Here is a 15,696-nt window from a genome sequence, read left to right as displayed (position 1 = left end):
AAAGGCATAATGACCAAATACAACATGGAACTTCAACTGGATTGTCTTTAAAAAAAAAAAAAACTATAAATACAATTTAGAGATAATTGGAAAATTTTGAGTATGAACTAGACGATGATATTACTAATTTTCTTAGGAGTAATAATGATACGATTATCTAGAAGTATATTCTTATTTTTAGAAAACTCTTGATAAAGTAGTTAGAAGTGTCATGCTGTTAAAAATGTCTACACACATAGGGGCACCTGGGTGGCTCAGTTGGTTAAGTGTCCGACTTCCGCTCAGGTCATGATCTCACAGTTGATGAGTTCAAGTGCCGCATTGGGCTCTGTGCTGACAGCTCAGAGCCTGGAGCCTGCTTCAGATTCTGTGTCTCTCTCTCTCTCTTTGCCCCTCCCACACTCAGGCTCTGTCTCTGTCTCAAAAATAAATATAAACATTTAAAAAAATGTTTACACACTATATATACACATACACACATATTCACTACATATACACACACACATACTCATTCACCCATAGTTAAAGCAAACATGGCAAAATGTTAACAGTGTGATAAATGAGTTATCATTGTACTGTTTCTTCCACTGTTCCGTATGTTTGAAATTTTTCATAGTAAGGAAGAAAAACTATTCCTCTCCTTTATGTTACCATGTGATTCAGAGAATTTGTGTCGTGATCTCATGTGTAATCTTATATACTTACTCCTCAATCCTTGGATGACATAGGGGGATCTGGGTGTAGTGGTTGATACCAAATCACTAAGTAGAGACACGGAAAAGAGAGTAAGAGACGCAGGTTGGTGACTGTGGGTAGAACTCTCAGCAAAGCTGGCTCATGGTTATGTTTCCTCGATCTTTGGGCAGATGTGACGTTCAGGTTGGATGATGGAGCCATCAGTGCCCACAAACCATTGCTGATCTGTAGCTGCAAGTGGATGGCTGCCATGTTTGGGGGCTCGTTTGTGGAAAGCGCCAACAGTGAGGTATGTGCCTTCCGAGAAGCCTAAGTAGAATCTTTATGACTGTGTGTGTGTTTGGTTAACCAGACGACTTCAGCTCTTCAACTGCTTCCATGGAGGTCACCCTCTTCTTAATTTTGCTGTTATGGGGAGCCATGGTCCACTGTTCACTTGTGGTGTGTGAGCACCTGAGTGGTACCTGCGCATCACCCTTTTATGGTCACTGCTGTCATTTGTAAAACATGATCAGCTATACTTTTTTCAAATGTCACCAAGCAAGACACTATCAAACTCACATGCAATTGGGGCAGTCTGTCTTCCAGAAGTTCAGGGTGGTGAAAAGTTTCTTTGCTTACCCGCATCCTGGGCTCAGCTGAGCCCCCAACCAGACGACGGCCCTTGAGAAGCCACATCCTTGTGCCCCTGTCTTCTCATCTGCACCATGAGGGGTGCACTGGATGGCCCTCGACATTTCCTTGAGCTACAGCATCCCCCGAGGCACTGCCCCGACTCGTCTTCTCCAAGCCTTTGTTAACTGGAGGGAGACAGTAATGGAGCAAATGGTCATTCCTCTGAACACACCGCTGTCAATGCTTAGGTCTAGTGGAAGCCACTGAGTCACTTCTCAGACGCTGGCCCTATCTCCGAATAAAAGATATTCTTAGAGCAGAGTAAGCAGTATCTTGAAACCATTCTGTGTTCATCTTTTTACAAACCCTGTTGGAAAAGAAAGAAAAATTCCATTCAAGCACTTCTAACTTTAGTCTAGAAGAGCAAGCATTTTTGTTGAGTTCTGAAAGTATTTTTTAACCATCTTTTTTTTTAAAGGGGGACACCCCATCAAGTTTATTGTCCTAAGAGGCTCGCTTTGCTGATCTCAGCATCTCTCCACACTTTTAAAAGAAATAGAGAAAACAAGAGCTAACTTCTCGAAAGGGGCACTCACACCAGAAATCTGAGCACTCCCACTGTGACCCGGGAGCCTGCATTTGCATCCCCAAGTAGGGAAGCAGAGTCACGGCCTCACAAGCAGGGATGGCTGGGGCAGAGGAGGTCACTAGGCCACCTCCCGCTTTCAGAACAAACTGCAGCTGCTCCTAAACCAACTCCCAGCAAAAGGCTGTCTGCTGTGGGGGGAGGAGAAATGTTAGGATTGTTCTGATGACCTCGCTAGCTGTCTGCCGGCCTTTATAAGCCCGGAGGTCTGCAGCTGTGAGTAGTGAAGTCTTTCCTGTGCCACCAAAGATGTTTCCGAGCCGTGTCACTGAAACTACGCCAGCGTGGTAGAGGCTGCCCAGTGAAGGGCGCAGGGCTTGAATCTCAGCTCCTCCACGTATAAGCTGTGTGGCCCTGGGCATCCTCCCTCTCTAGAAAGCAGGATAATAGCCACAGTGTGGTGGTGAAGTGCAAAAGTCAACACTTGCAGATCCTCATGAGCATTAAGTAAATGGTCGCTGCCATTAGTGTTATTTTGATGTCGGTCGTGTTCATATTCTTTCACTCTCACTTCCAAGAAAATTTGGGGAAGCCACCGATTAATAAGCCTTCATCCGAATGGCACTTCACCGGCTCCAGTAATCTCCAGAGATGAAGAGCCCGGAGGCTTGCTTCCCTTATGTGTCCAGCTCACTGAAATGTGTGCTGATTGTGCGGCAGAGCACCTGCTACTGACCCAGCAGAGAACTTGATCAAGGTCAGGAACCCAGGCACAAAGAGACACTGTCAGAGCTGACCTCACAAATGCTAATCCCCTTTATCCCTTCCCAGAATGGACTGTAATCGTCTCCAGATTAAAATGGGCAGGAGAGGTGACCAAAACAAAAACTTGGCAGTGAACATGAATGCACTCGTCTATGGTTAACAGCCTCTCTTGGAGGGGGCCACCTGTTTAGCACTACCTCTTAGAAAGACTAGATCATTTGCCACTTAGAACGATAGCTGAGGCTAATAGGTATGGATGGCTTCTACCCAGCTTAGAAGACAGAGACCATGGACCCAAGCAACAGGAGGTCTGTGCCAAATTCCTTTAGCCAGTGAATCAGGAATGCCATGAGCTGTTGACATGTGTGCCCTCATCTGCCCCTTCTCTTGATTTCCAGAGTAGACTATAATGGTTATATAGTTTGAACTCTAGTCTCAGTTTGACCTTGGGAAAGCGACCAGCCCTCTCCAAACCTGTGTCCTCATCTTTAATATGGGGATAACAAGAGAACCTTCTTCAGAGGGCAGGTAAGTCATGAGAGTACATGTGTAAAACATGGAATTTGGTGCTTGGAACATATGAAAGCTCAAGAAATGTCGGTGACCATTGTCCTGGAGGATCCTTGTTAAATTCTTTCCATGAGTAATTGAAAGTCTTTGTCCCCTGAAAGCCCTAAGTTAAAAAAAAAACCAGTTCCACACTTCCTAAACCAGCCAAGTGGGGTCATGGGGTGGGAGGAACATCAGTTAAATGCTCAGTAAATATTCCATGACTTGGGATCTGTCCTTTGTAGGCCACCTTTTAACTCTTTATTGTCCTGTGAAAACCTGACTTCCCGAACCTCAAAATTCAGTCTTTCTTTCTTTTTGGCATTAACAGAATTCTCATACATATCCAGAAAGGAATAAAATATACCCGTTGACGTTACTTTAACATTTTTTGTCATTTAATATTTAAGAAGACATTGTATTTTACTTCTATTTTTCTCATTACTTTTAATGTAGCAGTAAGCATAATTCTCTCCCCAGAGGTGCTCAGCAAGTGGTTCATTAAAAATGCATGCCTGAATTGTAGTAAGCAATGCTCTGAATCTGGAAAACTTTCTCATCCTCTATGAGACTGTCTCTAATTATAAGCCTAATAGTCTGAGCTGATCTTTGCAATTAAAATTTTAAACCAACGAAACTGGAATAAGAGACGTAGTTTAGGATAGCATTATAGTCTCTTTGCTGACTCTTATTTCTTCTAAGCTACCTAAGCAGGTAGGATGCAAAATTCTTAATTCCATTTCTTATATAGCTTTATTTATATTGTTTTTAAAGTTCTATAAAGTAGTCTCTCCATTGTTATGCAGTTAAACATAAATGTTGAAATGACAGAAACGGGCTTTAAAAAAAAGAAACATGAGAATGGTGTGTGTTCTAAACGTGTTTTTAGTTTGTTTTCATTTGCTCTAATGGTCCTTAACATTATTTGCCCAAAAAAAGCCATCACTTCAAAAATTTGTTTGCCTTATGTTACACAAGAAGGAAAAAGCAAGCCACAGATGATTATAAATGTCAGAACACTCCAGGGACAGCTGGGGGGCTCAGTTGGTTGAGCTTCCAACTTCGGCTCAGGTCATGATCTTGAGGCTTGTAAGTTCAAGCCCTGCATCGGGCTCTGTGCTGACAGCTTGGAGCCTGGAGCCTGCTGTGGATTCTTTGTGTCAGTCTCACTCTGCCCCTCCCCCACTTACAATCTGTCTCTCTCTCTCTCTCTCTCTCTCTCTCTCTCTCGGTCTCAAAAATAAATAAACGTTAAAAAAAACTTTTTTAATCAAATGTCAGAACACTCCAAAGACATTGAAAGTATTGGGGCAGGGCTGCTTACAGGAATCTGTCATCTCTTGTTGCTAGAAATAATTTCTTTTCACTTAGGATGTTCATTTTGTCATGACTTAGAACACAGTCTTAAAAAAAAATGCTAAGGTAATATGAATATCTTCCAAATCCAGAGTCTCCGTGAAGAAGAAAAAGCTGAAGGTTATCACCTCTTCCAAATCTCTCCCATGTAACAGATGAGGAAACCGAGGGTCAGAGAGGGAGAATGATTAGTCAAAGGTCACACTCATTTTAGTGACAAACCCCCAGGCCTTTCCCAGCCTCTTGCCCTGGCATCTAAGCCGTTGTTTTCAAAACAGCAGACCTCCCCGTAGCTGAGAGAGCAGGTTTTCACAGAAAGCTCTGTGACTTTTTATATTTATGATCACTAACACTTTATCACACTTAGGACTTTGTAAAATGTACATACCTTCAATACCAAAATGGTCCAAATTTTAAAGTTTCACAACTTAACCTTCAATTATGTATAAAATTGTACTAATCCAAACACGATCTGCATAAGATAAATGCATGTGTACATAAACGTATATGTATGTAAGCATATGCACAGATACAACTGATATTAGAGTCACTGGAATAGGAATTAATTACAATACAACAGCTTCTTTATTTTAAAATCACATCAGTAACAGTGTCTACTTGCCAGGTTCTATCTACTGTAGAGGTTGCCTAGAAACTTGAAATGAAGACCTTTGTTAAATCCTTGATGGTAGTAACCCATACAGCTTATTTACCAAATCATAATTGTTTTCATTGACTATGTCTGAAAGGGGGTGTGTGTGGAATTTTCTTACTATTTCTGGGAAGTTCTTTGGGCCTTCCCTCTGATACATAAAGAGAAAGCTCTGTCTGAAAGGACAGTCCCTGTCTGAGGTGGCTGGTGGCCATGCAGGAGAATGACATAGAAGGCTGAGATAGCTTAAATGATTCTGGAACCACAACACTAGAATGCATTGACCATGAGACCCATGTAGATTGTGGAGAGAGAGAGAAGGAGGGAGAGATTAGATGTATAATAGAGATGTAATCATCTTTCTGTGGTATATAGAGGTTTGCTAAGCACCAGAAATCAGAAGTTTATAACTGTTTATCCTTCTCAACTTAGAAATCTGATTCTTAAAAACTGTTAGTGAAATACAGTAGTTTATTATACTGTGAGCCAAACAAACCTTTGCTTCCTTGCCATGAAGGGTTTCTTGTACTGCACAGTGGCTCTGACCACAGACCTTAGAATTATGCTCCCCAAGTTCAAATCCCAGACACTGACTAGCTCTGTGACCTTGGATTTGGGACTTAACCTCCCTGAACCTCAATTTCCATACCTGTAAAATGGCAAAAATAATAGTCTCTTCTTCCTGGGGAGGATATAAGGATCAGAGTAGATCACAGTACCTTATGTATAAGAAGCCTTCAATTTTTATCATTATCATTCCAGTAGTTAAGACCAATGGTACTGTTCTGTACTGTGCCAGGGTCCGTCTTGTAGAGTTACTTAGAGTCTCTATGCTGCCCAGCAGTGTGCATCCTCATTGATCCATGCCTTGGTTCTCTAGTGAACTCCAGCATGTATTAATATCAGCAACAACTACAGGTACTCAGGAGACAGATTAGGTAAATCCTACAAAGAAGATGCCCAACCAACTATTCCCCAGATGTCCCAGGTAAGGATTTCTCTGGGTTCTCTGAATCTACTGATACCTGATAATGTTCCGATAATTTTGAATCTATGCGGTCGTGTCATAGGAAAAACAATGAAGTGTGTATATTGTGTTAGCCGCTATCGATAGAACGTTGGAATCGAGCCAGTCACTGTGGCAGCTAGGGTGGTTCCTCATCCTCTGTTTTGACATCTTAGAGAGCTGGGCTCTATCGTGTGTCAGCAACAGTGTGGTTTGCAGCTCCCCCCAACACCTGTCATGTCGCTAGGAGATTTCTTTCCCCACAGTAGAGTATTATAAGGTACTTGGCAAAGAGAGCCCATAATGTCATCATACATTTACAGCCCATTTGTCTGATTTATAAGTCCAAATAGCCATTTAAAAATTCCAAATCAGGCTTTGTCAGGCAGCCCCACTCTTTTGTCATCTACAAATCACACTGTTATGTGTAAAGCAGTAAATAGTGAATGACTTCTATACACAGCCTCAAAGCAAGTGTCCCAGACTTGCCAATATCAAATCGTGCAGTTGGGATATTTATAAGCAGTGTAGCCTGAAAATGTACCCACTGCTTTCTTCAGCAGAACTTAGCTTTTTAAATAATGTTTCAGGTGTATCTCCCGAACATAAACAAGATGTCAATGCAAGCGGTATTGGATTATCTTTATACCAAGCAGTTGTCACCTAACTTGGACCTGGACCCACTGGAATTAATTGCCTTGGCAAACAGATTTTGCCTGCCACACTTGGTTGCACTTGCAGGTAAGGCCGATGACTGGGGGCCATGCAGCGTCTGACTGTCAGGCTTGTCAAAATTACACTTAAACAAAAATAACGTTTCCAGGGAGTAAAAATTAATTTTGTATCACCCAACATAGGGCTGTCTTGTTCAGGGTGGTGGGAATTGATCAGATGTATCAGCCCAATTCAATTCCACAAATATTTTCTTAAGCACCTACTTTGTGCTAAGCCCTGTTGGGTGATGCAGTTATCAAGATGAGTAATGCATGATCCCTGCTCTTGAGACCGATGCTCTATGCACTCTGCCTCATTTGTGGACCATGGAATTTGAAATAAAACTATTGTGTCCATATTATCCATAATGTGTGCTCAGACACAGTCTCTAAGAAAGAGGCAGTAGGAGGCAGTGGCTAAGAACATAGGCTACAGAGCCAGATTTCTCGGGCTCAGATCCTGACTCCACCATTTCCTGGCTAGATGACTTCACACTTAACCACTGTGTCTCCGCTTTCTCTCTCTTTGGAATGGGGACCATGTTATTCTACTGTAGAGTTGTTACGAAGATTAAGGAGTTAAGATATATATATAAAGTTCTCAGAACAGTGTCTGGCACCTAGTAAGCATTATGTAAGTGGTTTTTTTTTTAAGCTATTTTAGAAAATGTTCTGACATTGTCAAGAGCATTTTGGGAGAAAGAAAAAAGGGGGACTTGGCTTCACTTCTCAAAATCTATGTGTCATTTCTGGATTTGTTCGGCTGGTAAGCTGAAACAGGTCTAAATAGGATATATATATTCACATACCTTTTTTTTTAAATGTAAACCTTCAGCTTCATTCACTGCAGGTGTCAGTTAGCAATCTGGGTGTTTGTCACTACGTTAGCTGATGCCTGTTAATCGTGAAGGCAGAAATAGTGCCAGTTTCATACATTGGCCTGCCTGTCCCCCTCATGCGGAAAAGTGCCTGAGCATATTAGCTTCCCAGTAAATACCTGTTGAATCATTAAGTGAATGAAAATGAATGTCGGAACAAACTAACTGGTCTTATCTGCACTTGACTTTCTGGCAGTGTCTTTAGAAAAGAAAATGTATTTCTCTGGACTCCAGGTTTCTACCAGGAGATCAAAGTCCTCCTTGCCTTGCTTCTTCCCCCACTGGAAAGAAAGAAAGAGATTGTTGAAGCATTGCTATTTGACTTTTTAAAAACTATTTTTAACCAGTACACCCAGAGTGTACTTATTTTTTAAATGCTAACTGTAGTAGGCTGCAGGAAGCAGTTCCTTTTTTCACAGGTAGAGATTCTGAACCATTTGACTATCCAGTTTTTACAAGTATTTATCCTTTGAGGATGAACTGATTTTTTTTAAATAGTCAAAACCAATTTGGAGCCAGATCTGCTGAAGAAGGTTTGTGATTAATCTTAAAATAATGCCATTTCTGCTTAAATATTAAGTATGGTGATGAAAACATGGGACTGACTTCTCCATGAAAGGAACTGAATCAAAGAGAGCTTCTCGGGTAAACGACAGACTTCTGTGCATCTTTCCTTTTGTTATTAAATGCCATCATTACTATTATGATTAATATAAAGCTTCCTAAGAAAATTTCCTTAATCATTTACAGTGTTTGGTTAGTACAGAGTGTTTAGAACATGTTTGTTGTTTTTTTTTTTTAAATCAGTTTGTGGCGTGAAAATGCTTTGCAAACCTACATGTTAAAGGAATGTCAAGAAATGTTGCTATTAACTTGAAATTAAAAAGTCCAATGACTTCTTTGGAAAATTTAGTCCCAAATAGTTCTTTGTCAGTCCAGCCAAGGAAGATTGTGCCAAAGAAACCATTCAAACCTAGATCTCATATTGACCAGATAGAGGCACGTTGACTAAGATGTACGTAGAGCCAGAACAGAAGGTAAGCATGATTAAGACAGTTTATTGGACTAGAAGAATAGATGCAGTGGCTAGAGATGAAAAAAGCACCTTGACATCAAGGAGCTAGAAATGGGAGCCTAGATTGTACCCACACAGGTCAATCCCAAATGCAGGTGATGGCCCCAAACAGAGGCAAAGACAGTTCAGTCTCAGAGCCACTATCCCAATTCAGCTTCCAAGCCTTGGACGCAGCTCCCAGGCTTAAGTGGCTCTCCCAACCATATTTTTGTTACCTCTGGGTGAAGGTCTCCCCAGTCTTTAGAATCTAAGAAGCTGAGCAATAAAGATGTCACCCATCTTCAGCTGTTGAGACGGACATAGGCATTCACATTTTTAATTCCCCATATAGATCCATTCCTCTGATACTCAGTCCCTCCACTGTCAGAGACTGTTGAGAATTGGAGTGATAGGAGTGGAGAAACTGTCAAACAGGAAGATAGCAGAGAGTCTAGAGGATTCTATGAAGGTGCTGGATTCTCCAGAGCAGAACTATCCGATAGAACTTTCTGCAGGGATGGAAATATTCTGCATCTGTGTTGCCCAATATACATGTGGCTATTGAGCACTTCAGTGTGACTGAGGGTGTGAATTTTTAATTTTAGTTAATTTTAATTTAAGTTGAACTTGTCTCATGTGGCTGGTAGTTACCATACTGGACAGCGAAGGTCTGGAGGACTCTGGCTATTTCAGAAGTGCAAATGAGTGTCCCACAGTTGTTGGTACAGTGGCTGGAGACCAGAACTCCCCATGCTGACAGGCCACCCTGAGCTGAGTTCAGATGGCTACCAGAGCTGTGTCCCATGCTTCCTCTCCAGTTAGGTGGTCCCAGACCAGACCCTCTAGGCGAGATGTCTGGCTTACAAGGTATGGTTCAACTTTCTCCCGTTCTGTCTCTTCCCCAGAGCAGTATGCTGTTCAGGAGCTGACGAAGGCCGCAATGAGCGGCGTGGGCATCGACGGGGAAGTGCTCTCTTATTTGGAACTGGCCCAGGTCTGTAACAGTTTGCCTTTCACCTTTTCAGTGTGTTCAACCAGTTCATTTAATGCTGATAAAACATTCCGCTGTTGCATCTGTCTAAATAAAGATGTCACCACTGAGTCACAGAGGGCCCTGTGTACACTGAGAAGATCTGAGAGTTTCACGTTTCATGCACCATTCACCCTGCTGGGCTTCCTTTGAGAAAACAACAAGGACCCTACCCCACGCCAGCCCCATTGTCCCCCGAGGCACCAGCTTCACATGTGGGAGAACAACGTGGGGCATGATAGGGGAAGGTTTTGTCTCTCCTTGTTTGAATTCTTGGACACATATTGGCCAAGATCTGACAGTTTCTAGAACTCCACGAAGCCCTGTAATGCCCTACATCTTACTGCAGCTCTCCTGGGGTTTTCCAAAATCAGTATTTGTTAATATCAATATTGTGATTCCATAATCCCAGTACACACTTGCACTCTTCCAGCGAGGACCCAAGATCCAGCTCCAGCTTTGTCATGCATAACTTACTCAACGCACAAAGCTAAACTCTGCCTCAGTTTCCTTATCATCCTGTCAACCTTACAGATTATTTTGAGAATCAAGTGGGAAAGAATGTCCAAGAAAGAGCAGTGAAGAGTAGAAGCCCTCTCACAATACAAGGCACCCATGCGGGATGCTTAGTCCCTGGCATAGACTTCACTGACAATGAGTTTACGGAGGAACTAAGAAAAAACTCTTCAGTCCTTTGTTCAGCCCACTGGCTTTGGTTTTCGCTCCCTTTCTGTGTTAGGGCGGTGGTTTACTAAGTCTTAGATCCTTCTCAGTTAAGGGAGAGGAAGTGGTTTCAGGGAGAATGGGGAAGGAAGTAGCAGGCTGAGATGGCTGGGATTCCCAAGGGGAAAAGGCAGAAGAGGACTTTACAGCAACCTGCTCATTGTAACTTACCATGCAACAAGTATTTTTATTTTCTCCCCACATATCATACACCACCCTAGACAAAAGGACATGTGGCTACAAATGGTATGGGGCAATCATAGGCAGTGAGAGAAATAGAAGCATGAATTACTAAAATCCAATGGGAAACACAGCCTAGTAGAGGTTACAATTAAAACCAAGAACAGACATCTGTTGCAGTAGGATTAGCAAGCTCCCATCAAAACCACGGGCGCCTGGGTGGCTCAGTAGGCCAGGGGTCAACCTCGGCTCAGGTCATAACCTCACGGTTTGTGGGTTGGAGCCCCACATCAAGGTCTGTGCTGACAGCTCAGAGCCTGGATCCTGCTTCGGATTCTGTGTCTTACCCTCTCTCTGCCTCTCCCCTGCTCACGCTCTCTCTCTGTCTCTCAAAAATAAAATGTTAAAAAAAATTTTTTTTAACTGGTTGTGCATACTTGGAATCTGAGGTCTTTTGAAACAGGTCTGGAGCATAGTTTACAACTTGTGCTCTCTCCAGTAAATACTCCTCCTGGAGAAAAATGAAATGACCCAGAATTCCATATAGGGCGAGGCCATTGAGGTAATGATTTGCAGTTGTGTTGATTTGCTCTGTGTCCCTGCCCTGACACGCGTTGGCAGGAAGAGTTGAGGATGGCGTCTTCCATATCTTAGCTCATCCATTAGACCCTAGCCTAGTGGCATGCTGGGCTTGTTTCACAATGAGCCTGGGGACAGGTGAGACCCTGATCTGTTGTTGCATTTTCCAGTTTCCATGGTGTAAATCCCCCCACCTTAACAACGTGAAATTGCTGAACTCAGAGTAGGGAAGAAATAGGCACAACTGACTCCCTTGGGTGGGTGCAGGCCAACTCCAGGACACCAGTGCCCTAATATTACTTTCCAAAAGAAACCTGATATCAGGAGAAGTTGGAAGCATCAGCCAAAATTGTCTATAGTGTTGGGGTTGCAATTCTCAGAATTTTTTGAGTTATTTTCTGAGGACTTCGCCTTTCTTCTGGGCCTTTGTTCACGGTAGAGACGTGGGTAGAGAGGAAGCACCCTGTCACTTTCGGGGCTTCACCCAATCAAAAAAACCTCAGGACCAACAAACTGAATGGATGTCTGAGAAAGACGTTGACAGAGTGTGGGGTGTGGAGTAGACCTGCCAAATCTGGGGAGAAATGGGGAGGTGACTCTCGATCTTTGAGCACGAAGTCTGTTCTGATCACAGCTCCCTCAGCTGCTACCTCCCCAGACACCTGCTCAGAAAGGAGATGCTGTGAGTGTCAACTCCCTGCCACCCTGCCCACACCACCCCCTCTTCTCAGGTAACCAAAGGACAGGTATAGGACAGTTACACATTCTGCAGTCTCCTCTTTCAGATCTTCAGCCCCAGCAAGTTGAGCTCTGACATGCGACATAGAGTGCTCCATGGCCGAGGCTTCCCTAAACAGAGTTGGTGTCCCTGCTCCACTGCTGGCTGACACCTTCCTGAGGCCACGGTCATTTGTCGAGAGTGGGCCATCGATGGGGGAGGCTGGGAGATAAGGCGCGCTCTCAGCTTCTGATCTGGCATGGTGATTATTTTCGGTGCGCCTATCACAGGGGCAAGGAAGGGGTGTGCCAAACACTGTATTTGGCTGGCATTGGAACCATGGCCAAAGTCAAAACATTGTAGTCAAAACAAGAGGTTTACTGAATTAGTCACACGGGCCCTTTATCTCTTTCACCCCTCTCATGGCTTCCTATTCTTTGTGCCCCCCCCCTTTAGAAAGCAGAGTCTGACACCCCCCCCTTTTTGGTCACTTCCCTGTAGTTCCACAACGCCCACCAGTTGGCCGCCTGGTGTTTGCACCACATCTGCACCAACTACAACAGCGTTTGTTCCAAGTTCCGCAAGGAAATCAAATCGAAATCTGCAGGTGAGACTGTGGGTCCCTATGTGTCCGGCTCTCATCGCCTCCAACCGAAGCATTTACCTCTGTGCCCTTGGGAAGGTCCATGAGCAGCAGGCAGCTCATGGAGAATTCCTTGTGACTGGTTGGCAGTCACATGCATGTGACATGACACAAGGACTTGTGGGTTGGGAATTCTCTTTGAAGAACTTCATCCTTGAGGGATTTGGGTGGAGTGGGGATCGGGGTTCCCTGCTGCACAGCCTGCCGAGGTTGTTGCTCGTCCTTGTCTAGGGGGGCATGCCTAGGGCCAAGCCTACACTCTGAAGTCAGGCGGTCCTGGGTTCAGGTTCTCTGTGCCCGGCTACTTCAGGCAAGTGATGGTAATTCTCAAAACTTGCCTGTCACTATCTGCAAATGGTCCTACACACCAGGCTGTTGAGAGAATATATAAGAGAACATATATGAGAAGCATTAGGCACAGAACCTAGAATATAGAAGCATTCGATGAACCAAGAGTATTATCATCTTCATCTTTCCTTCATCAGACAACCAGGAATACTTTGAGCGGCACCGCTGGCCCCCTGTGTGGTACCTGAAGGAAGAAGACCACTACCAGCGCGTGAAAAGGGAACGAGAGAAGGAAGACATTGCACTAAATAAACATCACTCGAGACGGAAGTGGTGCTTCTGGAATTCATCTCCAGCAGTCGCCTGAGGAGGAAGAGAAACAAAAATCAGTAATCTGACACACACTTTTAAAAGCACTACTGTAAAATTAGTCCTATTATTAGAGATAAGTCGTAGTTCAGGTTTCAGGCACTGATCTTCCTCCACTTTTGTGCATTTATCTTTGTTGGGATCAAAGCACAAGCCTCCCCATCAATGAGCCTGGACAAAAAGGGAAGTTGACGCTCACTGCATTCCTTAAACCTATATGTATATTTTTTGTTAGAAGGCTTAATAAACTTTAGTCCGTTATTCCGTTTGTTTTTATACAAAGGAAAAAAAAATCCAGCTTTCATGTTTCAAATTCCAAATTGGAAAATATTTTTATATGGTCTCTTGTATTTTGTTGAAATGAAAATACTACGTATTACTTTATTTTACAGGCCACAAATTAACCATGAAGTCACCCTGTGATTCTCTGCCCACATGAGCACCAAGCATTATTACATAATTAGAGGGTTATCCTTTCGTTGTAAAGTAAAGGGTTGGAATGAAATTCCCCCAAGCGCAAGTTAGAGAGTGTTGAATCTTTGTTCTGCTGAATAACATTGGTATAATTACCAAGTCAACTCCAAGAATGTGTATTTACAATATTTGCCGTGTAAGTGCTAGTAATTATATGGTTATATGTGCCATGTAAAATACAGTGATATCAAATATTCTGTTGTTTAAAATGTCCAGATTCAAGAGGATAATCTTTATAATCATTAGAAGGGCTTATTAAATCCCAGCATTATCCAGGGCAAACCCACCAGTGGACCTGAATACAAAAGATACCGTAAGAGTGTTGGTGTTTGGATTGCTGTGTTCGGGTTTGTGTCACGCAGTATTCCTTGATCTTGCCATGCTTCTGCATGCAGATTCTCTAGTGACTTGAATCGAGATGGGCGAGGGAAAGATCTCCAGACTTTGTCCCATCGTCTTACCAACCGAAACAGGCTTCCTCAGGTCTCTCACCTGCAGCCAACTTCACTTTGTAAGACACGCATTTTTAACTCTTCCCAGGGAAAATTCATGCCACTGTAGAAGTAGGCTGAGGCAGACGACCCACCCCTACTGAGATTCAGCGGGGCCTATGAAAGCGCAAAGCTGGAGGCTGGGTCGTCTGAGGTCCCTGCATTCTCCAACGCAGACAGGAATCTTATTCCAAGAGTCTAGGAAATGGTGCTATTGTGAGTTAGTCCTGACCCTTTGTCATTCTGAGTTTTCAGTGTTAAAATAGAAAGCATTGAGCAGGGGAGCTTTATAGAAGCAGTCAATCATTGCTTCTCTGTACATTAAAACGTTACAGCACTCATACAGAGCATTTTAAGGCGACAGCTCCATACTTGCCATGGGATGTTGTATGGCGGGGGCTAGGGCTTATTTTGTTGAGAGGTCAACTTACTGATGCTAAAGGCTGTTGATTTTTTTTCTAGTTGTCGGAAGTTAGAAGAGAGTTGAGTCTAAACCCAGTGTTGACAACCATATGCATTTGAAAATCTATCCAGATTACGGATGGACATTTATTTACTGGCAGTGGATACACACCAGATACAAGAGTTTGGAGAGGCCCAGAAATGCATCACCCTCTCATGACAAAGGAGAGGGCACTAGAGTAGAGATGGGATGGTTGTAAATGCTTTTACTTTAACTTTTGGTCAGTGGGGCTGTAAAGCATTAACAGAAGGAGAAAGGAGACAGAATGAGAGGATAAATGTCAAGACTCAGGACGATTTGACATATATCCCACCATAAAATGGCAACAGTTGAGTTTTTAGTGAATGGTCAGAGTTGAATTTATACAACCAAAGCTCCCATGTGATTGTAATCTTGCCAAAATATAATGGACATGTAAATGAACCTGGGGAATAAGCAATAATATCCACTAGTGTTTGTCATCAGCTACTGTAACCAAGTGGCTGGTTCATTTGGTTGATGCTGATTATGGCCTTTAACCATGGTGGTTTGTTTTCGTGTTTTTTATTTCACAAAAAGCCAATAAAACTGTTTAGCTATAAAATGCCTCCTTTTTGTTTTTAAGGACTACCAAAATATCATGTGTATAATTTTAATAGCTTTAAAAAAAAAAGTCAAAATGATAAAGGTGCTGGGTCATGGGGGCTGTGTGTGCTTCCATAACAAGGCATGTTAATGACCGTCATCTTTTTGGTATTGCCAGCAGACAATCAAATGCCAAATGAGGGATCTAGCTCTTTGTCCTTGGATAATACAGTTATGTCACTAGACATGACAGAGCATTGGAAAAAGCAGAAATGGTGTGGGGGCCCCTGGGTGGCTCAGTCAG

The 15,696-nt window shown here is 43.0% G+C and overlaps 1 protein-coding gene across 12 annotated transcripts in view; it reads left to right on the top strand.

The window, feature by feature from the left end:
* The window catches only part of RHOBTB1 (Rho related BTB domain containing 1), a 122,345-nt gene extending 106,934 nt beyond the window's left edge, over positions 1–15,411 (top strand). For 11 of the 12 annotated variants that reach the window (XM_019444271.2, XM_053910330.1, XM_053910328.1 and 8 more), the window contains 5 exons: positions 867–985; positions 6,816–6,966; positions 9,776–9,864; positions 12,602–12,707; positions 13,229–15,411. In XM_019444271.2, coding sequence (XP_019299816.2) covers positions 867–985; positions 6,816–6,966; positions 9,776–9,864; positions 12,602–12,707; positions 13,229–13,398 — 635 coding nt within the window. In that variant the 3' untranslated portion in view covers positions 13,399–15,411. The other variant, XM_053910331.1, reaches the window with a different exon arrangement.
* The last annotated feature ends 285 nt before the right edge of the window (positions 15,412–15,696 follow it).

The sequence above is a fragment of the Panthera pardus genome, unplaced genomic scaffold (genome assembly GCF_024362965.1).
Source record: "Panthera pardus isolate Hobbes unplaced genomic scaffold, ASM2436296v1 HiC_scaffold_22, whole genome shotgun sequence".
Classification (NCBI taxonomy): Eukaryota; Metazoa; Chordata; class Mammalia; order Carnivora; family Felidae; genus Panthera; species Panthera pardus.
Note: the sequence above shows the minus strand (reverse complement) of the source record. Positions and strands in the feature narration are given on the sequence as shown.